At 34.8% G+C, this 23443-nt stretch overlaps 4 protein-coding genes and 2 pseudogenes across 6 annotated transcripts; 3 read left to right on the forward strand and 3 right to left on the reverse strand.

The window, feature by feature from the left end:
* Positions 1 to 548: 548 nt before the first annotated feature.
* LOC114415097 (pentatricopeptide repeat-containing protein At2g20540) lies at positions 549 to 2198 on the reverse strand. The gene has a single exon (XM_028379625.1). The coding sequence runs from the start codon at positions 2173 to 2175 to the stop codon at positions 568 to 570; it is 1608 nt and encodes a 535-aa protein (XP_028235426.1). The 5' UTR covers positions 2176 to 2198; the 3' UTR covers positions 549 to 567.
* LOC114415096 lies at positions 2148 to 4193 on the forward strand (annotated as a pseudogene).
* An 855-nt stretch (positions 4194 to 5048) lies between these two features.
* On the reverse strand, positions 5049 to 8705 carry LOC114415100 (serine/threonine-protein kinase AFC3-like). Of its 3 annotated transcripts, XM_028379628.1 has the most exons (12): positions 8476 to 8705; positions 8272 to 8398; positions 8025 to 8051; positions 7785 to 7938; positions 7635 to 7683; positions 7097 to 7211; positions 6832 to 6923; positions 6599 to 6746; positions 5930 to 5994; positions 5741 to 5838; positions 5457 to 5562; positions 5049 to 5326 (listed from the first exon to the last, which is right to left on the reverse strand). In XM_028379628.1, the coding sequence occupies exons 1-12, from the start codon at positions 8566 to 8568 to the stop codon at positions 5189 to 5191; spliced, it is 1212 nt and encodes a 403-aa protein (XP_028235429.1). In that variant the 5' UTR covers positions 8569 to 8705; the 3' UTR covers positions 5049 to 5188. The 3 variants fall into 3 exon arrangements, with proteins under 3 accessions (XP_028235429.1, XP_028235431.1, XP_028235430.1); XM_028379630.1 differs by lacking the exon at positions 7097 to 7211 and having other exon boundaries at positions 5093 to 5326; positions 8476 to 8700; XM_028379629.1 differs by lacking the exon at positions 7097 to 7211 and having other exon boundaries at positions 5093 to 5326; positions 7785 to 8051; positions 8476 to 8700.
* A 6658-nt stretch (positions 8706 to 15363) lies between these two features.
* LOC114415101 (glycine-rich cell wall structural protein-like) lies at positions 15364 to 17204 on the forward strand. Its single transcript, XM_028379631.1, has one exon. It carries the CDS (start codon positions 15734 to 15736, stop codon positions 16961 to 16963), a length of 1230 nt encoding a protein of 409 aa, XP_028235432.1. The 5' UTR covers positions 15364 to 15733; the 3' UTR covers positions 16964 to 17204.
* A 2404-nt stretch (positions 17205 to 19608) lies between these two features.
* Positions 19609 to 20226, forward strand: LOC114414130 (annotated as a pseudogene).
* A 2333-nt stretch (positions 20227 to 22559) lies between these two features.
* On the reverse strand, positions 22560 to 23415 carry LOC114414196. Its single transcript, XM_028378511.1, has one exon. It carries the CDS (start codon positions 23251 to 23253, stop codon positions 22906 to 22908), a length of 348 nt encoding a protein of 115 aa, XP_028234312.1. The 5' UTR covers positions 23254 to 23415; the 3' UTR covers positions 22560 to 22905.
* Between the last annotated feature and the right edge of the window lie 28 nt (positions 23416 to 23443).

Here is a 23443-nt window from a genome sequence, read left to right on the forward strand (position 1 = left end):
ACCAACCCGAGATAACCTACGAAACTGAAAACAAAACCAATACTGCTCAAGAAAGCCCATGCATGTAAATAAATAAATAAATATCCAACGCACAGATCACCAATAACACCACCCCATCATACCCAACTCAACCCCCTTGCTGCAGCATAATGTGAGAATCTGATAGCTTGTGTCAAATTTTCCCAACCAAACAACTATGACTTCACGCAACAAAACAGATATCCCTGGACACGCTAGGCATTGATTAGTCGAACAATTAAAGGACTCAAGATATCCCCTCATCCAAGACCAGGCAGAGAACGCAATCTTTTGTATAAGAGTACACTTATCCACTGCCTTAAACACACTGGTTTCTAAAAAGCCAAATGTTCCATACCGCAGCTGCCCACAGAATCCACACTAATTAATGGAGAGTGTATTTCAGGATTCAACCATTTTATTTTTCACGGTGACAGTTTTGGTTAGGTCGAATGTGATATCAATACGAGTGTGAAATTTTCTGGTTAAAGCAATTAAATTTAGTTGTGCAAACTCACTAAACTGGAGGACAAAGAGATAAATCTTAAACTAAATAAATTTACTATAAAATTGGCCTGCATCTTCGACAAATTCTATGAAGTCTTTGGTTCTAATTTGGTGTAATGTCAGCCCTTTTAGGATCCAAAACACTTCTTGTGAAAAGGGCTTTGAATCGTCACCCGATACAAATTCTTGAACCAAGTTGTTAACCTCGATCAAGCTACACCCAGGGGTTTTCTTTATCCTCTTGCTTCTTATTAGTTTCCTAACATTTGATACACCTTCCCACTTGTCAAGTTTCGCATATATGTTAGCAAGCAAAACATAGTTTCCAGATTCTTCAGGCTCAAGCTTTAAAAGTTGTTCCATAGCAACAACAGCAATCTCAAGATTGTGATGAATCCTGCAAGAGCTCAACAAAGAGTTCCATGTCCTTGAATCCGGTTGCATCGGCATCTTCAATATTGTGTCCAGAGCCTGCTCAACCTGTCCCGAGCGTCCTAGAAGATCAACTAGGCAACCATAATGCTCAATCTGTGGCTCTAGATGATAATCCACCCTCATAACATCAAAATATCTCAACCCCTCATTCCACAACCCTGCATGAGCACAAGCTGACAAAACACCAACAAATGTTACTCCATTAGGAGTCACTCCTGCTTTCTGCATATCTTCAAAAACTCGAATTGCCGCATACCCTTTTCCATGATTAGCTAGTCCCCCAATCATGGTACTCCAAGAAATCACATCTTTCTCAATCATCTGATTAAACAAACCCCACGCTTCATCAATGCAACCACACTTAGCATACATTTCAACCAGTGCATTAAACACACCAGCATTCTTCAAAAACCCACTTTTCTCAGAGTACTTGTGAATCCACTTCCCAACCTCCAGAGCCCCAAGCTGCGCACAAGCCGGCAGAACAGATATGACACTAATCTCATCAGGCTCAATACCCACCACTTGCATCTCGCGAAAAATCCCCAAGGCATCAGCATAACACCCTCCTCTAGCATACCCATTAATCATAGTCGTCCAAGACACAATAGTCCTACAAGGCATTTCATCAAACACTTCCCTCGCACTCTTCATCTGCCCCAACCTCACGTGCCCCGAGATTAAACTATTCCAAGAAACCGCGTCTCGCTCAGTCATTTCCTCATACACTTGGTACGCACCACTCATATCGCCACATTTCGTGTACATGTCAATCAGCGCGTTCTCCGTTATTGCATGCGTCTTGGGTCCGAATTTGCACACGTGCGCGTGAACTTGCTGCCCTAGACGACGACAAAGAAGACCCGCACAGGACTTTATCACAAACGGGAACGTGAATTTGTCTGGCGATGCTGATTTCGTTGTCAGCATTTGATTGAACACAGTAATTGCCAGAGGATGCTTGTGATTATGGGTGTAGGTTCTGATTATTGCGTTGTAAGAGAACACGTTGGGGTTTTCTAGTTGTTGGAATATCATGGTCGCATAATCCACGTGACTCAAGTTATCGCATAGATCCAACATTTTGGTGACCAGGAAGTTGCTCTGCGACAGTGACAGCTTCACGATGTGTGCGTGAATCTTCTTCAGTTCTGCAATCTTCGGACAGTTTCTCAGGGTGGTGACGAAACGGTTTTCTAACTCTCTTACTCCCATCGATGAGTGTGAGTCGACTATTGAGTACGATTCTGAGTAAGTGTTCGAAGCATCGTTTGCTTGACCAGGGAAAGCAAGTACATGGGGCTGTGGAGAAACTAGGATTTCGGAGAGATTTGATTTTGAGCAATGATCTTATAGACATGTACGCAAAATGTGGAACCGTGGATTTCGTTTGTATGGTGTTTGATCGAATGCCCGAAAGAAATGTAGTGTCTTGGACGGGTCTCATGTGTGGGTACCTGCAAAATGGTGATGCTAAAACCCCTTTGCTATTGTTTGTTTAAATGGGTCGTTCAGATGTTAAGCCGAATGAGTTCACACCTTCCACGAGTTGCAAATTCCTGGGGTTTGTGCAAAATCTAATTTTGATTGGGTACCCGTTGTGGGCAATTCTATGATCAACATGTACTCCAAGTGTGGTATGGTTGGTGAGGCAGGACAAATGTTTAACACTTTGCCAGTGAGAAATGTTATAAGCTGGAATGCAATGATTGCTGGGTATAGCAACGAAAGAAATGGTGAAGAGGCTTTGAATCTATTTCGTGAAATGCAAGAGAAGGGAGAAGTTCCTGATCGATACACGTATTCAAGCTCATTAAAGGCGTGTAGTTGTGCTGGTGCAGTAGGAGAAGGAATGCAAATCCATGCTGCCTTAATTAAACATGGGTTTCCTTACTTGGCTCAATCAGCTGTTGCAGGTGCTCTGGTTGATATTTACGTCAAATGCAGGCGCATGGCCGAAGCTAGGAGGGTGTTCGATCGAATTGAAGTGAAGAGTATGATGTCTCGGAGCACAGTAATTCTTGGTTATGCACAGGAAGATAATTTGACAGAAGCCATGGACTTGTTTAGGGAGTTGAGAGAAAGCAGATATAGAATGGATGGGTTTGTGCTCTCGAGTCTCATGGGTGTATTTGCTGATTTTGCCCTTGTAGAGCAAGGGAAGCAAATGCATGCTTATACCATCAAAGTCCCTTATGGTTTATTGGAAATGTCAGTGGCTAATTCAGTTTTGGATATGTACATGCAATGCGGATTAACAGATGAGGCAGATGCACTCTTCAGAGAGATGCTACCAAGAAATGTGGTCTCATGGACTGTTATGATCACTGGTTATGGGAAACACGGTATAGGGAATAAGGCAGTGTGACTTACTTGGCTAGGCTGTGCTCTCAGCTTGCAGCCATTCTGGCCTCATCAAAGAAGGTAAAAAATACTTCTCCAGTTTATGTAGCCACCAGAAGATCAAACCGCAAGTAGAGCATCATGATTGCGTGGTTGATCTTCTTGGACGAGGTGGACGCTTAAAGGAAGCAAAGGATCTCATTGGGAAAATGCCCCTAAAGCCAAATGTGGGCATATGGCAAACATTGCTTAGTGTTTGTAGAATGCATGGAGATGTGAAAATGGGGAAACAAGTGGGAGAGAGATACTTTTGAGAATGGATGGTAATAATCATGCTAACCATGCCATGATGTCAAACATCTATGCTGATGCAGGGTATTGGAAAGAGAGTGAGAAAATAAGAGAAACCGTGAAGAGAAAGGGATTGAAGAAAGTGGCAGGACGTAGTTGGGTAGAGATGGACAAGGAAATCCACATTTTCTACAATGGAGATGGCATGCATCTCTCATAGGGGAAATTCATGAAGTGTTGAAAGAAATGGAGAAGAGGGTGAAGGAAGAAATGGGCTATGTTCATAGCGTAAAATTTTCATTGCATGATGTTGAAGAGGAGTCGAAGATGGAGAGTTTGAGGGTTCATAGTGAGAAATTGGCTATTGGGTTGGTTTTGGTTAGACGTGGACGAAAACTAAAAGGTCAAAGAGTGATTAGGATTTTCAAGAACTTGAGGGTTTGTGGGGATTGTCATGTATTCATAAAAGGTTTGTCAAAGGTTTTGAAGATTGTATTTGTGGTGAGAGATGCAAATAGGTTTCACAGATTTGAGAACGGTTTATGTTCGTGTGGAGATTACTGGTGAACTGAACCTGAAAATTTAACACCCTCGTTTGATGGATGCCATATGGATTTAGAGGGGGGCAACTTCAGCCCCACCCCTCCTCTTGAATTTTTTATTTATATACATATATATTTTTAAGTTAATTGGTATATAATTAATTTTGTATGTTATTATTATAATAATTATTAATGTTAATTTGTTGTTTTATTGAAATAATTAAAATGATAATTAGTGTAAAATTAATTGTTTGTTGTTATTATAATAATAATTAAGGTTATTATCAATTAATATAAAATTAATTTTAATTTTATGTGTAAAATAGTAATTTTTTAAATTATTATTTATTAAAAGTTAGACATTTAAATAACTACAAGAGAAAAAAATATTCAACGCCTTTTATAAGACACGCCTTTTATAAGATTTTCGGATCCACTGGTCGTCATACTATCTATCTACTTTTAGTTGTTTATGCTTGTAATATTTTATTATTAAAAATATTGAAAATTTCTTTAATATCATAATTGTTCAATATGCTATACATGAAATATCTTCTCTTCAATATTATATAAAAAATATTTTAATTTATGTGTGCACGCACAAGTGGGGATATAGGACAAGGGTTGATACTACAATACTCATCCTCAAACATTCTCATTTAATTTTGCAAGTAAATCCCTTACTCCCCATTAAAAAAGTATTTACCCTAGGTTGGATAAAATTGCGATCCCTGGTTACCATATTTTCTCATATTTTTTAGGCTTCGCCTACTGCAGCACACCATAATTCTTGTGCTCCCCTAAACCGTGAACAAACCGCCCGTCCAAATGCAAAGGACAGTGGGTTTTAAAAAAAAAAACTGACGTAGTTGAATAATAGTTTTGAAAAATGAACAAAATGAAAACAAAGAATGATAAAATTAAAATATATTTTCAACACCACTGAGCCACTGCTATAAATAATAAAGAAATGGATACATTCAAAGCTGTAGCCTGTGCAACTGAATCTTTAAAATGGAAGTCATTCCAAAACAAGGGTCAATCTGGTTTTCCTAAGTAGGATTCCTAAAGAAGGGATGATCGAGGGCTTGGCGAGCTGTAATGCGTTTGGTAGGATCATATGTTAATAAGCCATGTAACAATTCAGTCAAGGAGGACCTTGAAGAGTCCACATTTCGTGATACAATATCCTGCATTAAGAATAATTATAGGTCATTATAATTACAATATCAATACACACACACACACACACTGGGGTGCACTAATTGATTGAAGGTTCAAACCCAGCAATTAAGGAAGGCAGTAAGAAACACAACAAACCTTAAGATGACCAAGCTTCTTCACTGCACTAATGCTCTCCCTTGAAACAGCTCCTTCAGGCCATCTTAGTCGCGATCCTCGCTTGAAATATTTTTCTGCACCCTTGCTATGTATTGAAGAGCAAATGAATAAAAAAGAAGTTACTACATTTAGTATATTCAGTGATAACCAATCAGCTTTTGGCTTTCCCAGTCATTGACTCATAACTTGGAAGGCCTCTTGATGTACCTCAAACAAAACTGGCAGGGGAAATTTAAAGAATGTTCTATAAATTCACTACTTACTTAGACCTGCAAATCATATGCTCTGGAATAGGTCCCAAAACTCTTTCCATCATTGCCAGGTGCTCCAAGTTTTCATGAGTCTGAAACAATGCTTCACCCTGTCAAAAGTTTCCACATTTAGAACACTAAGACTAGTTGTTCCATATTCAAGCCATGCCTAATACATATTGATAGATATGGAAGACAAACCGAGCATAGTTCGATGAGAATACATCCAACACTCCACAAATCACATGGATATGACCATCCTAGACCTGAAACATTTAAGATGCAGGTGAGAATGCATTAAAGAGTACACAGTATAGTATATGCTACAGACCCAGTAGTCTCTAATGTCATCTAGTCAGACAAGGCTCAATCCAGTAAATAATAGACAAAGAGTCTCACAAATGGCACACCATTACATAAAAAAATTACTGGATTTTCTTAATACACCTCATAACATCAACATTAGAAAAGAGTCACAACGAGCAATCTCCTTAAAGAAAAGGTAGAAAATGATAAAAGTAGAAGGGAAACAAAAGGGGCACCAAAATAAAATAGTGTAAAAAATAAATAATAAAGTACACAGCATGATGAAATAAAAAAGAAAAATGCTAGGACTCAGACATGCCAATACATTGAACAGCAAAAGTCCATGATAATACAAAATTAAAAGCAAACATGTAGTCCTGAAAAGTTTGTCCAGAGAAGTGCTGAAAGCTATTGATAACATTTTTGGCAGGTTGAAATACTTCTCCTAGTCATCATCCATAATTTTTCGTTCCCAAGCACCATATATTTTCTATGTTACACACTTACACAGGGCAATAGAAAAACAAGTAAACATTCTTGGCAGCCAAAACCATACTTAGTTACCTAGAATAATCTCGGGAGCTCTGTAATGCCTTGTAGAAACAATGGAGCTATGATTCTGATTATCATATGCAGTACTACCAAAATCAATCAGCTTAATAGCACTAGACTTGGGCAAGCACCTGAATTGCATTTCATCTGAGGAAATTCTCTGTACCAATCCAATAATTACCCTTAAATATATTATAACTGAGTCTACAAACATTATTATGTTTGGATCCAAAAATAATAAATACCTTATAGCTAGGGAGCTTTACATATTCAGAGGAAACAAGAAGTATATTTTCTGGCTTTAGGTCAGTGTGGATTAGGCGTAGTTCATGCATATCTGAATATGATAAAGAACAAGAAAGAAGTTAAAGTAAGCAGACACAACCAAGATACACTGCATCCCTGGACAAAGAAAGCAGGCCAAGGAAAAAGCCATGGTTTAATTTGTAAGCAAGAGACTTAAGAATGAAACATGAGAAATAAACTGAAGGCCAAGAATAATCCACAGACATGCTACAGATTCCAAAAGCTGACGTCCAAATTCCCGAACAAGATCCACAGGGAATGGGCAGTATTTATTTCTCTTTAGAAAATCAAATAAGCTTGGTCCAAGCTTCTCAAAGACCTGATAACACCATTAAAATGCATTGAAAGGAATGTTTCTGCTTAGTTATCAAATCCATGAATAAAACCCACATGGACATATATAAAAACAATCCACTATAGCTGAACTTAACAACTCATTCATTAGCAACGTGGATGAGGATCAATCACCTACCCTTCCTAAAGAGCAAGAAGCAGAACAGAGAACAAAGACATGCACATACTCATGGAGAAAAAACTAAACCATGATTTATTCAAAAATCAAAGCATCTTGTTCATTTTCATAACAAGACACAAAATTAACCCCTACCACACTACCCACCTCAAAAAAAGTAATAAAGCATCTCCAACTCAGTACCAACTCTCAAAAAAAAAACCTCCTTGAATATGGTAAATCAAGTAAATTATATAATTGAAAGAAATGCTATAAGCACAATATACTTACAATGCATATGTGATTTCGGTAATCAAACCAATTTCTGATCTGCACGCATCTGCAAATTATAAGCATGATGAAATACATATTAGCCATCCCTTGTTACAATAAGCAATAAAAACAAATTTTAATATTCATTTTACTCCATAAGTTCCATACCGCGAGCTTCCTCTATCATTCTTCGCTAGTTGTTGAAGCACATCAATCTCGAGCATTGCTGCATCCCGATATTTCCGTATGCTTCTAACTACCTTGATAGCCACATATTCTCTGGTTTGACGGTCCCAACATTCCAAAACCCGACCAAATGTGCCTACAGCACTAGCAATATGCTGAATGACACAAGCACAGTGACAAAAAAATTAAAATCTTGTATTCAGAGGACACTTGACCGCTAACCTTCACCCATCTTGCCGAGGATTTTATCTGTTAAAAAAATCAGAAAATATCAAAACAGCTGCTTAAACAAGCAAAAGAAAAAAAAAAAAAGACAACCAACAACACTTGCATGAGTGATGACAGAACAGAATAGATTAAAATCTGCCGCAAGACAGCATGCACCAAAAATGATGCTCGAATTTAAATTGTTAGATTTACCAAATCCATCGAAATTGCAAAAAAAAAAACGCAATTGCAAAAAAATTACATCTAGGAGTGAGATTTTCGCCAAGATTGAAGACATAATGGCCCTCTCGATCGTCGTCCCTTTTCGGAGGCGAAACATGCTTTCTTTCGAAACCTTCATCACCGGGCACCGGCAGAGCCCGTTGTGCCTACAATAAACGATGAAAAAGCTATGAAAAGAAGAAACCCTAATTTAATATGAATTAGGGAATTGAAGGAAGCTTACCTCAGACGCGGAGGGAGGAGCTACGTCCCACGCGAGACGAGGGCGTTTCCGTGTTCGTTCCCTTTCGATGTGAATTTTTTCGACAGATACCATCGACGAATCAGTAACCGCGCATATCTGCGAGCAAATAAGGTTAAATCTTTGAAAGGGGAAGAGAATGCAGTGTCAGAAAAACGGAGGAAACTACAATTGCGAAACCAAAAGGCGTTAGGGTTCAGGTTTTTTTTTATGCCCTCTGCTTAAAAAAATTACGTTGGTTTGTGCGGCGATCTGCGCGTGCCAAGGTGAAACGACAGCGTTCGGTGCTGTACTGTTTTATTGTACTTCAAAAAAAATTAGAATTCAACTGGGCCTTGGCCCAAAACAGGAGAAAATCTTGCATGGGCATTGTTAAACGCACACTTTGTTTTTTGCTAAATATATCTCCTGCGTTATTATTCGATATTTTGAAGAAAAATACCCTTCTCAGAGGTACATTTTCATTGATTTTGAAACAAAATGAAAACATATTTTTATTTTTGTAGGGATCTGTGTTCCCAATACAAAATGGAAACGCATTTCCATTTTGTATTAGTTCATAACAAAATGTGTTTTTATTTTGTATTGGAAGAAACATAAACATGTTATAAACTAATACTACAAAACGAAAATTGCCTTCAAGGACGATAAACATGCTGTAAAGGATGACCTATGAGATTGAGATTAATCTAACGATTCAAAAATTTGGTCCACCATGAAACACCTATTAAAGTGGTCTACCTTAGCCTGATAAATGATACATGTATATAAAGTTAGTGCACATCCTTTTACAAACAAGAAAAAAAAAATATGGAAGCTAGTACGATAGATAATTGTTATAAATAAGATAAAAAAATTTGCATTAGAAACTTATAAGATTCTATGAGATTACAAAATAAAATTTTCTATTCCTAAATTACTCCTTTAATTATTTAAAAAAAATACTATATTGACAATCCTTACAGCTGTAAAAAATACTATATATGAGATTACAATCCTTTAGTCTGCAGACTAACTCTCTTAATTATTTTAAAAAATATTACACTGATCTATATGACCCCCTATAAAGGGTGTTGCCTCGGCCACATTGAGCTTAGCATTTAGATTTACATGTAATGGTTATTAAAAATGATATCATGCATAATATATATATATATATATATATATATATATATATATATATATATATATATATATATATATATATATATATATATATATATTTGCACACTTTCTTCTTATATATATAACATCCACTCCTAAATATACAACCTCAAAAATGTCAATTTATCATTGAAACAACGTAAAGATTGTTTCACAATTATATATATTAATTTAATTATATTATTAGTCGACAGGAAAATCTCCAATATACTTTACTAAAAAAATTTGTGTTAAACATACCCTAGTATATTATTAATAAAACATGCCCTTACATTTTTTTCTCACTCTCTTCAGGATGACATGTTTGGTTTAAGCAAGAAAGTAATTAAATGAAAAGAGTTGTTTTTTCTTCTCAACATCCTATTTTTTTTTCTGGCTCTCTCCTTCTTTTCCATCGGGTTAATTTCTCACGTTCCGAATCCAAGCATATGCAAGAAATAAGCATGCAGGATGAGCTCGCACATCAACTTCAGCCCTTTGTGACATGTATGATGTATCTTCCTCAGCAAACTTATGCAGAGTTTATCTCATTAATTGTCACGATCCCATTTCAAACAGAAGCATTGATTACCAACTGTACCGAGATATTGCATAACCAAAAGCTATGAACAAGAAAACAAGAAAAACTGTCATGAACAGTAAGGAAAATTTGTATTTATACAATAGTTTTACACAATAAAAAAAAGAGACAAATGTAAGATATTTTTTTAGTATAATTGATTATACCAATTCTCATAATAAAACAATGGTATTTGACTAAATACCATTCTTTTATAAATAATAAATAATTAACTATATCATACAGTTACAGTCATACATATTGATACAAATATTTCTTAAGGATATTATTATAAAAAAAATAGTTAATATTTTTAACATTTAATGTGATGAATAATTTGATGTAGAAAAATATTTTAAAAGTTAAAAATAAAAGGAGACCAAGGGAAAATATGTCATATTTTCCTATAATTATACACTTATAACATCAAGATGATCAGTAAGCAGTAAATCAGTAACCAATGTAAACATTAATTTGTAACCTGGACAGTAAATTTAACTCCTGATGTTCCCCACTGTAAAATTACTTCCTAATTAACAAACCCACGTCCTTATACCAATCAGATGTGACCGGAACTTCTATCATTAATTGTCATAACCAATGCAAATATATATAGTAGTAGTACTTATTTCTGTACATATATGTTGCTGTGGACGTTTTGCCCAATGGCGAGAGAGAGAGAGTTGCGTGCAGAATGAGAATACAATACTACTGTAGAGAGGACGCTGTTTGGTTGCTGCATTAATGTTGTATCAGAGCGAGCTAGCCATTAATAAAGTTCAGAGACTCAATAAACACAAGTTTAAGTATAATGGCCAACTAACAGTCTGTTTAAAACGATCCAGGAATTGAGGAAAACAACAACATCAAATCTACACAAGCATCGCCACAGTAGTCAATATTGTCGAAATTAAGAAAGAAAAGTAAACCAACCACTAGCTATATTATATCTAGCTAACACATTCTTTTAAAACAATCTTTTTTATTATTGTTTACAGAATTTTGTTAGAAATTACAAATCTTTTGTAAAACTTGCCTACTTTTTATTTTATTTAATGAGTTTTTAGTAATTTTTTAGTTTTCAATAAATTTTAATTAATAATAGAGTACATTTTAAAAAAATGTATACGTGCTGTTAACTCTTGTTTTAAAAAATGGAATAAGGAAAATAAGAACCAAGACTCAAGTGATCAAAACCCTATTTTGTAATCGTGAAACAGTGGCTTCATTTCAGAGCATATTGTGGGAAGAAAAATTATCAAGTTGTCTATAACTAGCTACCAGATATTTATAATCTCAACCAATACAAATTTTTAGATAACATGTATTTCAGTTTTTCATATATATGACAATTTTGCTCATTTGAGACTAGTGCTGTTGGGAAATTAAATCACTCAACAACGTCATTTCCTCCATTACAAGTGGGAGTTGAGTAATTTGAGTGAAGTGAACCTTCCTATACTTGGCTACTCTTTCAGTATATATATAGGTTCACTCCTAATTCATTGCACCAAGACGCATTAATCCAATTGCGCATTCCTTAATTTTCTTCTTCCTCCTGACCTCAGAAAGAAAGTTGTTTCAAATGGCATTGTGGTGTGGTTACCTTGCGCATTGTGTCTGCCACTAGTTCGCTGGTAGTGGGGGAGGTAGCAAAAGTTAAGGATGACAAGACTTTCTTCGGGCATGATCTTGGTGGGATTGGCTTCCCAGGCTGGGGTGGTGATGGAGGTGATCTAGGAGGAGGTGCAGGTGGTGGTGGCGGTGGCGATTTGGAGGTGGACTTGGTGCTGGTGCTGGTAGTGGCATTGGTGGGGCAGCGGCTAATAGGGCACCACACTAGCTATTTGATTAATTAATGTTTTGAAATTCATGTAAGTATATGAGCAAAAATTATTTTTAGACATTCCCAGCGATAATCAACACTAGTGAAAGAAAAAAAAAAGGTAATATGAGAAAAAAAAAAGAGAGAGAGATAAAAGTAAATAAAAAGTGTTGATCGATGAAGTATTTAAATGGTACATGAATTATATGACATGCACACAACAATATATATTATACATGCATGTGGGAAAACAAAATATTATGGAATAAATAAATTAATATTTTAGTTACATGCACCCCAGTAATTAACTAGATTATGTTGTTATTATTTAAATTATATAAATGCCACATTATGTCGCGTGCATGCAGCACGGATACACAATCTAAATAATCGTTTAGTGAGATAATGATGATAGTTATAAAAAGAGAAATGTGCGATTCATTCAATGAGGACATAAAAACGAGTATATATATTTTTTGGCTTAATAGAAACAACGAGTATATACTGTAGTACATATTTTTTTGTTGATAAATGATATTTGTATATTAAGTTAATACAGATCGATCCTTTTGCATGAAAAAAAGAAATAGATAAAAAGTATGAGATAAAATGAACAATATGATAGAAAAGATATAAAAACTAGAAATGAAAAGGAATAAAAATAAAATTTTCTTATAAAAATAACATATTTAATTTTTATTAAATAATACCTGAAACATTTGCAGCCATACATTTTAGGTCATTTAATGTTTATAGTTTCAACATTTATATCTTTTATTTCTTACATATTTAAATTATTTAATTCTCTTTTAGTTCCTGTAATTTAAAAGTAATTTTTTTAGTTCTTATAATTTATATTTTAATTCTCTTTTAGTTTTTAAAAGTGATCTTTTAGTCCTTATATTTTATATTTTAATTTTCTTTTTGTTCATACCATCAAAATATGAGTAATATTATCAATTATAATTATTTTCAAAAATATTAGCAATAATTCTTACCTAATTTATCCTAAGATAATTTGTAATAAAAAATAGTTGATAATTTATAATTAATTTGTAACTAATTATTTTTATATTTTTTTGTAATAAGAATTGAAAAATAATTAAAATACAAATTATAGGAACTAAAAATATCACTTTCAAGCTATAAGAATTAAAAAAAATATAAACTAAAAAGATCACTTTTAAACTATAAGAACTAAAAAAGAATTATAAATTATAAACTATAAGGATTAAAAAAATCACTTTCAAACTATAGAGATTGAAATCAAATTATGTTTTATTATATTTCTTTCATTTTAGAAAAAAGATATTTAGACACCCAAATGTTTTTTAATTGACACCTAAAGAGAGAGGGAAAAAAAATAAAAAAAAAATATAGATATAATAGATAATATGATATGTGATAGGAAAAGAGAAATAGAAAAGATAAGTAATGTTGATAAAATATTTAAAATAAAGGATTATTTAAATATGATTCCCCAATAGTACTAAAATAATGTTATATATATCATAAACATAAAACACTTATTAATTCACATCCTTACTTTTTCTTTATGTTTGTCTTCGTACCAATTCATTTACTATACATGAATCCCCTTTCTTTGTCTCTCAAAGTGTTTAATAGGATAAGAATTAATTATGTTTTTGTCCCTAAACCTATTGAGATTTTTATTTTTAATTCGTAAACAAAATTTTGACCCGTCTTAATTATTAATCTTTTTATTCTTTAGTGATTTTAGTCCTCCTAATAAATTTCATTATTAAACGTTCATGTGACAGTCACAACTAGTGCCATGTGTAAACATTTTGTATGTGGCAACTAATTTTGTAGCTGTAATAACCCCAAAGTTCACAACTAGTGCCATGTGTAAACATTTTGTATGTGGCAACTAATTTTGTAGCTGTAATAACCCCAAAGTTCACAACAGTGATACTCATATTCAAACAAAGAACCACAACATGGGACTCCGAAATCTTTTTCACTATATTCGGATCTCCACCATTGTCCTCCTTGTGCATTGTCTTTCCATCGCCTCTCTCTGACTGATGTCTACTTCACCGTTGAACCGCCCCACTTGCGTGTCGTCGTTTCCTCCATTGTCCTCCTTGCCAATGTCAACTTCCTTCTCTTCGTCGCCAAGATCTACGCTTTGTGTGTGTGGTTTACAATTGCAAAGGATTTCACAAATCTTGTGTGGTTTGAGAAGGAAGTCACGGTTGCAAAAGTAATATTCACCTCAACACTCAATGTTAAGATCGCTGATGGTTGCAGAAGTTCAAAATGGCACTTCCTAATTTCAATGTTTATTTGACTCTTAAGCTTATTGTTCTTTAGTTTGCTTCCTAATTTCTTGTTGTTATACTATTGTTGGGGTTGGGGTGTGTTTTGGGTCCTGTGCCTATGGGGTTCTTTGTATTCAGTAGGATTTTGGGGTTTATAAAAAAATTTACTTTCTTTCATAGAGACAAGATTGAAGTTCTTTTTAAACCCATTCTTATTTTGAATTCAATGGCTTGATGTTGAATTAAAAAAATGGCTTGTGTCAACGAGTCTTTCAATTGAGTTGTGAAGGGTTTTATCACAAGAATTCCACATTGTTTTTGTAAAAAAACATTGAAAACAACTTGAGAAAACTGGTGAGGATCTTTTTTTCGAGCTCAAACTATTCAAATCACGGTGAAACAATTTTTGGGGATTGTAAACAGCAAAAAAATGTTTAATAGCCATTAAATGCTTCAATAAATAAATTTTTGATGGTTTTTAACGGCCATAAAAATAATCCTCACAAAATGAAACTATCATATCACCATTTAACTGTTATACTTGGTAAAGACTAAAAACAGAAAAAAAAATCAGGATCAAAACTGATCAAAATTTTATTTAGGAACTAAAAGTATAAAATCTCTTAAATGTTCAGATAAAAAAAAAACATAAACATAGTTAGCCCTACATTTTAAATGAAAAAATAATAGTTAGGTAGCATTAAATTGTTTAAGAAAACACTAGCCCTGAGACGAGAACTTTGAATGAAAACACAGGAGTGCATTTTAAAACTAAAAAGTGAGAGAAGAGAGAATTTTATGGGTCCTAAATCCTAATCTTAATTAATTGTATAAGAACACATTTCTATCTGGGCCACCATGCATTAAACCTTCGAGTCCAACTTTTTTAATATTTCTTCCTCATTTAGTAAGCAATAAAAAATAAATAAATCAAATTATTTATTATATATATATATATATAGATATTATTTCTTTCTTTCCAAAAATCATTTTCCTAATATTTATATGTTGCTGTGGGGGGCTACTCCTCCAAAGTCCAAACCAAAAAAAATACTCGTGTTGCTGTGGACTTGCGTGGTTGGCTAGAGAGAGAGAGATTGGCGTGCAGCAAGGCATTAATAAGAGGGACAGAAGGTCGAAAATGGAATAAAGGAAAATGAAAAGCATGCTCTGGAAATTGGAATCATTTGAGAGGAGGACAGTTGAGCAATTAAATCTCTGAGGCAACGACAGATGAGCCTCATTTACTCCTTCACTACTGGTAGTTGAGTAATGAGTAGTGAGTGAACGTAGCTTATTCCAATGTCTACTCATGAGTTAGCTTTCAGTATATACTATATAAATACTATTCGTACCCTCACTCATTCACTGCACCGATAGCCGCTCATTCTCCCTTTCCTTCTTTCAATGAAGGTTCATTCTAATGGCATTGTGGTTGTGTTTGCCTTGTGCATTGTACTTGCCAGTGGCTCGTTGGTAGCAAAGGTTAAGGATGACAAGCATTTGATTCATCCACCACATTTCTTAGGGCCTGGGATTATCAAGAGAGGCTTTGAGCGTGGTGGACTTGGCTTCGGTGCTGGTGGAGGCCTTGGAGGCGGTGTAGGTGGTGGCATTGGCGCGGGTGGTGGTTTAGGAGGTGGTGCCGGTGGTGGTCTAGGAGTTGGAGGCGGCATTGGTGGAGGAGCCGGTGTTGGTGGCGGCATTGGAGGTGGAGCTGGTGGTGGTTTAGGAAGTGGAGGTGGGCTAGGTCATGGTGTTGGTGTTGGCATTGGTGGTGGAGCTGGTGGTGGTTTAGGAGGTGGAGGTGGGCTAGGTCATGGTGTTGGTGCTGGCATTGGCGGTGGAGCTGGTGGTGGTTTAGGAGGTGGAGGTGGGCTAGGTCATGGTGTTGGTGCTGGCATTGGTGGTGGAGCTGGTGGTGGTTTAGGAGGTGGAGGTGGGCCAGGTCATGGTGTTGGTGCTGGCATTGGCGGTGGAGCTGGTGGTGGTTTAGGAGGTGGAGGTGGGCTAGGTCATGGTGTTGGTGCTGGCATTGGCGGTGGAGCTGGTGGTGGTTTAGGAGGTGGAGGTGGGCTAGGTCACGGTGTTGGTGCTGGCATTGGCGGTGGAGCTGGTGGTGGTTTAGGAGGTGGAGGTGGGCTAGGTCACGGTGTTGGTGCTGGTATTGCCGGTGGAGGTGGACTGGGTCACGGTATAGGTGGCGGCATTGGAGGTGGAGCGGGTGGTGGTGGTGGGCTAGGTAATGGAGACGGTGGTGGCATTGGCGGTGGAGCGGGTGGTGGTGGTGGTCTAGGTCATGGTGTTGGTGGTGGCATTGGTGGTGGTGGTGGCATTGGTGGTGGTGGTGGCATTGGTGGGGGTGCAGGTGGTGGTGGTGGCATTGGAGGAGGAGGAGGAGCGGGACTCGGTGGTGGTGCAGGTGGAGGAGGTGGATTTGGTGGTGGTGGTGGAGTTGGAGGTGGTGTAGGGGGCGGAGGAGGGTTTGGAGCTGGTGGTGGAGATGGAATAGGAGGAGGAGGATTTGGCGGTGGTGGAGGAGGTGGATTTGGTGGAGGTGGTGGCTTTGGAGCTAGTGGTGGTTTTGGTGGTGGCGGTGGTGCTGGATTTGGTGGCGGAGTTGGTGGTGGCCACTAGGTTGAATGTTGATATGAATATGGTATCCACGAGTCATTATATTCAAATTGTTTTACTTCCATCTGTTTCTGTTAAAAAGACAGTTAATTAATGGTATAATATTATTTCTGTTAAGTTATAGTGGCTGCTAGGTCTTCTTGTTGGAATTAATTATGCATGGGAAACAAAGCTTTGTAACCTGTAATGTCTCTCTCACTATTAATTGTTGCCAATAATATAGTAGTATTGTTTTTTTTAGTGCTGTGTAAGTGTAAGTTTGTACAAGGTGCTCTTCTATTTTCATACTTTGTTTATCTTTTATTTTCATTTTCACTCAAAAGAGTGATGTTTTCTATTTTTATTTTATTTTCAGTAAAAATATTTTTGCAAGCAAATCAAAACTGTAAAAATATTTTTCTAAACAAATCAAAATTGAAAATAATAAAATCTTGTTTTCAGTCAAAATTAAGAATCTCATTTTAGATAAAATAAAAATAGTGATACAAAATGTAATATTTTTATTTCTTGAAAGTAGAAAATAAGAAGTCAAACCAAATCTATTTTAAAAATTCTAATCTTTTAAAAATGAAAATAAATTTCAGAAAATGAAAATAGAAAATAAAAATAAAGACTTCCAAATTTGAGATTATCACACAACTGGTTAAATTAACATTATTTACTTGGATCGTGTTAAATTAAAGGAAATGAGGAATTTAATTTATCAATTATATCACCTGTTTCATCTAATATCCAAACTGAAGCATCCAGCATGGCTCGTGACAAGGCTATCTGAGGGTTCTATTATTAAACCCTTTCATTTAATATTGCATTTGACTGCTCATATATATGTATATATATATATATATATATGCTACCTATATTTACGTTTGCAGGATCAAACACATCAATGAAAAGGATATGAAAGAAGAAAAAAAAGTTTAATAACCTTAGATAACAACCATGTATAATAGAAATACCACGAAAAAAAGTTAGAATAGACTTATCAATCATACGAGGCATAATTAGGTTAGTTCGTACGAGACAATAATATGGTTAGTTATCTTGCAATCATGATTTTTATTTTTATCTATATAAATTAAATATGATATTAAAAAATTTACAATATTTAATTTATTCAATCAACTAAGTTAGACCTCATTGATCGCAATCATAATATTTTGATAAAAATACTTATACTTGACCCATATTTACCTGTTTAACAACTTTAATTCTTATTTACTTATATATTTATACTCACTTTATTTATGTATAAAGTTAATAAATTAATAAAAAAATATTAATTAGAAAAACTATTATAAGTAAATTGAAATTTTACTTTTAAATAATTCAAACATTAAAAGCCATTCACACATAATACTACCTTAGGTTCTATATACATAAGTGATTAGATTAGTAAATTTGTCATAATTTTAATTTTATTTAAGATTACTCGTGACATTAAATGGTGTTAAAAGGTGATTATTTTTCAAAGATAATTTTTTAATCAATATACTACTTTTTTTTACTGAAAAAAATATACTACTCATCAGGCTCTCATTTTTTGTGGGTCAACACGGTGGCTAGTGACTTTCTTAACGGGAAACTGGTTTGTATAATTTTGTAAGTAACACAAGTGCATTTAAGTTCATTCTTCTAATTTACTATAAATGGTTAGTTTAATTATTTCAAATAATTAAACATTAGTTATTGGTTAATTTTTAATAGTCAAATAAAATTTATATAACTTTATTAAGATTGTTAAAGATATATTGCTTCTATATATTAAACTGTTTTGCATTATAACATTATCCTTTTCAATATATTTATATTTCCAATAGTTTTTTTGGTTAGTGAAGCTTCCTCCACATATATTGTCTTTCTTTCTCATGTCTCTCATAACTCATTTATTTCTTTCACGGTAGAGAGCAAATAATTCAAAACCATATGACCAAATGCACATGACTGGCTGTACGTACGTGTCTGTGTGTATCCGTCAATGGTTACAACTCCTTTGAAGTAAGGCCTTGAGTTACACAAACTGGCACACGTACTCATCTAATCTCTACCTTTCCATTTATCCATTATTCTTTCATTTCGATCAATTTTATTCCCTTGGCCTTGCAGAGTTTTAGGTGATTTTAAAATATGAGAATTAAAAATACGTGGATAAGATCACTTAAACACTATATTATAAAGAACTAAAATAAAAATATAAGATTTACTTAGTAATAAAATAAAGAGTGAAAGGGAAAAAAATCATGGATTTAAATTCCTTAATAGCAAAAACTAACAAACAACCATTAGCATATGAAAAAAAAAATTATAAAAAAAAAACCAAAATACAATGAAAGTCATGGGAAATAAAATCAAGCAGTTAACACAATTGGATGTAAATGTGAAGTTAATATATATGGACTAAACTAAAATTGAATAATTTGGAAATATAGAGATTGAACTCAATTAATTAAAATCACGAGGATCATCAAGGTCACTCAGCTCCAACACTATACTCTTACTATGAAAAAATAAATACAATTAAGTTGTTTTTTATATATATTAATTTTTAATCAATATATTTTAACATTCAACAACTTGAAAATCATATCTAAAGTGATTTATTTATTATTCCAAGTTGGCGAAAGTGAAAGGAGCGCACACCGTTTTTGTTCCCTACATATATTGCGCAGGCACACACAGGTTCTGTGATAATTGGCGATGCAGAGTCTGCAACACAAGGCCTCCGAATGGAGTGGAGTTTCCACAGCTGATGCTTTTACCATCGACGAGGCCTTCAAACCTTGGTTACCTTCTCTACCAATTTCTACAACAGGGTGTATATATGATGACGAGGAAGAGTGGTTTCGTTCAATATTTGCCAATTCACAGAACCAGTACGAGTTCCTCGTCCAGAGAATGGGAGGCCCCACTCTCTATTCTCAATTCTCAAACAAGAGAATGGTTACATCATATGGCTCAAGCATTGGACAGTACCTCAGACATAGATGATGACTCCAAGATCAAACTTATCAACTTTTTCAGCTACACTGCATATTTCCTAGTGGCTGGAGTTGAGCAGCAGGATCAAAACCTTCACACACCATGTAAGGATGCAGCCCTAAAGCAGCACGCACCACCCATGTAAAAACTTTTAGTATATTTTCTCTTTCTACCACATTGACAAGAATAAGGAATCATCATACCAGATGTCAAATACAATGTGAAGTTTGTATTTCAGGATAAATTATATATTCACATCTTCTAAACTTAAGCATTATTATATTTCATATCCTCTTTTTTCTTTTGCCATGCACAAATGAACCTCGTTAATTAGTAAGTTAAGATATACTGCTACAAATCAAGAACAGTTAGGATTAATTAACAAACCAAGTGCTAATATTATGGCGTGTATATAAATTAAGGTGGTCAGTCTGCATAAAGAAAAGATAGGAAAGAGAAACGAACATTATTTTATTTTAGTTCAAGGAGTATTAATATAATTTATCCTATGTTTTAATTTTAATGCATCCCTACCAAACACGGACACCTCATTCTCTTGCCGTGTCCGACACGTACCACACCGACATCGACAAGTAAATCAGCATTTCATTAACTTTTTCAAGAGATAATAAGATGTCCACGTATTCTTAGTGTCAGTGCTTCGTAGATGCGTCCCACGCATAAAAAATAGGAAAAAAGTTCATCCCTATCAATTATCATACACACATATTACGCAAGCACATAGACTACTATATATTCCAAAGTGGTCTCCGAAACCATGTGGGCTACTTAACAAAAATGGGAATGAAAATAATAAAGCCAAGGCTTTGGTAAAGCCCGGATAGTGGGGGCTCAACCCTGTATTACTATCACCTTTCTTTTTCAAGGACATAGTGCCTTGTAGGACGAATTTGTGCATCACAATTTGGCTCCAATAAAAAAAAATGAATTTCTCATTGGAAAATCAGCATGCAGCAACCACATTTTAATGGAATTGAAAAGGGCTTGAAAAAAAGCGTCCTGTTTGTTCCTTTATATTTATTCCCTTGTCAAGAAGTTGTTGAAACTAAGTAGCTGTTAAGAAGCGCAATTCAAGTTAAAGCCTTTACATTTTGTTTTCATTTGAAATGTACTTTCAAGTTTCAACTTTCGGTGTTCATAAACTACTAATCAACTCACTAATAATACTGCTTTTTCGGAAAAAGTATCTATATGATGATGGTCTTTTTTGTTGTAATTCAATAGAATTTGTTGTAATATATGATATGGTCTAGTTCACGTGCAGTACCACACAAAGTTTCGAAACTTTGGGCTACTGTTTTGTAGTGTAGTGGCAGCAGCATGATACATAACAGAAACGGGGGGAAATGAAACTTTACCCATTTTCTCCCTCCCTCTCCTTACCTTCTTCTTTTGTTAATTATTATTTCCCGTATTCTAATCAACCTGTAAAATCATAAATTCGAATAATAAATGAATAATTCTATTTTTTTCCAAAGTATTATGGATAAATCTTTTTAATTGGTAAATATTTTTGTATGCAATAACAACAATGAATTTTAATAGAATATTACTGCACTGAAAATTATTATTGTCGCTCACACTTTTTAAACCGTTATCTTGTCCGAACTTTCAATCATTAATCAAGAACACACATCAAGATCTTTTTCAGGACCATACAAAGTAATACTGTAATAGTGACATACAATTCAAGTTGAAACGTTACAACTATAAGGTAATAATACCAATTTTCGTAAGTCTTAGAACTTGAAGTCGTTTATACTTCTAACACTTTGAAATAGTGTAAAAACCTACTGTTTAGAACAATAAAAAAATCATAAAAAACAATAAAATCGTGTAGAAACTTAAGACTTCATTAAAAAACACAAAATAAAAAGTTGAAATCACATAAAGTTATACAACTTTTGATTTTAAAGTCGTGAACATCAATACGACTTATCTCCTTTTGAAAATTAATTCAAAAACTAACGCATTCCATAAATTCAAAAAAAAATTACCGTCTCTCTCTTGATCGAAAAGCCTATAATATCATGTATGCTATTCAAATTTCCCATCACTATCACTAGGCTGACTTGGTGGTTTCATATTTCTCTTTTCTCTTCGTATGTTTCTTTGATATACAAAACAGACTTTCTAATAGTCTAATACAATTACTCTTTATTAAGTATGAGACCCCTCAGCATCTTGATTTATTAAAGGCTCAAAAGTTAGAAGTTGAAACATTCAAGCTTTGTGATTTTCTTTATTTATATTATGGTATGCTGCGGTTTCCCTTTGATTGCAATAATGAAGTCAACTATCAACAACAAGACATTATTGAGTTGACATAAAGAACAAACACAAACCAGAAGTTAAGACCAAAACTCGATATACAATGGCGCTAATTGTAATAAACCAAAAGACAGAGAATCCATAACCCAATTCTACTATTTTCTTAGTTCAAAATGAAAGGAATATTTAAGGGTCATGGTGCAATCCAATCTGTTGTTTGGACTAGGTAACGAGCAAAGATAAATGGACGTTTAATGCTCTATAAAACTATGTATATATCATTGTTTCTCTAATAGATAGCATACATTGCAAACATCGGGAGTTGATTCAAGTTTTTATCCGGAACAACATCAAATTTCAAAAGCAGATGTGATCAACACCTAAAGAGAAAGAGGTGGGAAGAGGGAGAGGAGCATTTAGTCATGTGTAACAAAATTACACAAATGAACTCTAAAATCAAGAGAAAAAAGACATGTTTTTTACATTTCATATCGTAGTTGTGACATCAACTACAAAACTTGGATGCAGTTTTGGCACTATTTTCCAGTTAAAGAAGTTTAACATTTGTAGTAATCTGATTAAAAGAGACGAAACTTCAATTCTGATCGGAAAACGTACACAGTAAAAACATATAACAACTGTATCTAAGTTTTGTTATTGCATGAGGATCACTCTCAACTCAATAAATGTTTTGGTGGCAAGATCCTAGATGGATAAGCAAACCGAGCTGAGAAGGAACGAGGGAGATTTTCTGGCTCCATCCATCCCGTTCCTTGATCAAAGTTCATTGAGTATGTTTCTTGATCATAAACACCCTCCATTGTAGTGTGAGAACTGAACACTTTCTTCTTATGATCTGATGATCTTTTCAGCTTTCTCCATAGCATCTTCCACACTGTTGTTTTTGTGCCATCATAGCTGCTTGGAGAATAGCTCCTATACGGTTTTGTGTAGCTCCGACCCAACCTTATGTTTTGTGTCCTTTGACTTCTTGAACCGAACCAGTACTTCTTCACATCCATTTGCCAAGTTTTCCTTCATACCTAAAGCTCCTAAATCAAGGTGAGAGAGATATCAAGCATGTCACATGCAATGTAATGGAGCTTCTGAATCCAAGGATATGGGGTATTTCGGTACCCCTTTTGGTCTTTTCTTATGAGGCTTTCCAAAGGCTAACTACCCTGTTTTTTAAGATGTGGTATTCCTAATCTT

The sequence above is a fragment of the Glycine soja genome, chromosome 6 (assembly GCF_004193775.1).
Source record: "Glycine soja cultivar W05 chromosome 6, ASM419377v2, whole genome shotgun sequence".
NCBI lineage: Eukaryota > Viridiplantae > Streptophyta > Magnoliopsida > Fabales > Fabaceae > Glycine > Glycine soja.

Bases quoted from the DNA above. Each gene is read 5' to 3' on its own strand.
- LOC114415097 (XM_028379625.1), bottom strand. From the start codon at position 2,175: ATGGGAGTAAGAGAGTTAGAAAACCGTTTCGTCACCACCCTGAGAAAC.
- LOC114415100 (XM_028379628.1), bottom strand. From the start codon at position 8,568: ATGGTATCTGTCGAAAAAATTCACATCGAAAGGGAACGAACACGGAAA. The intron at 6,747-6,831 runs GTATTTATTATT...GGATTGGTACAG, and splicing joins TAAAGCTCCCTAGCTATAAG to AGAATTTCCTCAGATGAAAT. The intron at 5,563-5,740 runs GTAAGTAGTGAA...TTCAATACATAG, and splicing joins CATATGATTTGCAGGTCTAA to CAAGGGTGCAGAAAAATATT.
- LOC114415101 (XM_028379631.1), top strand. From the start codon at position 15,734: ATGAAGGTTCATTCTAATGGCATTGTGGTTGTGTTTGCCTTGTGCATT.
- LOC114414196 (XM_028378511.1), bottom strand. From the start codon at position 23,253: ATGGATGTGAAGAAGTACTGGTTCGGTTCAAGAAGTCAAAGGACACAA.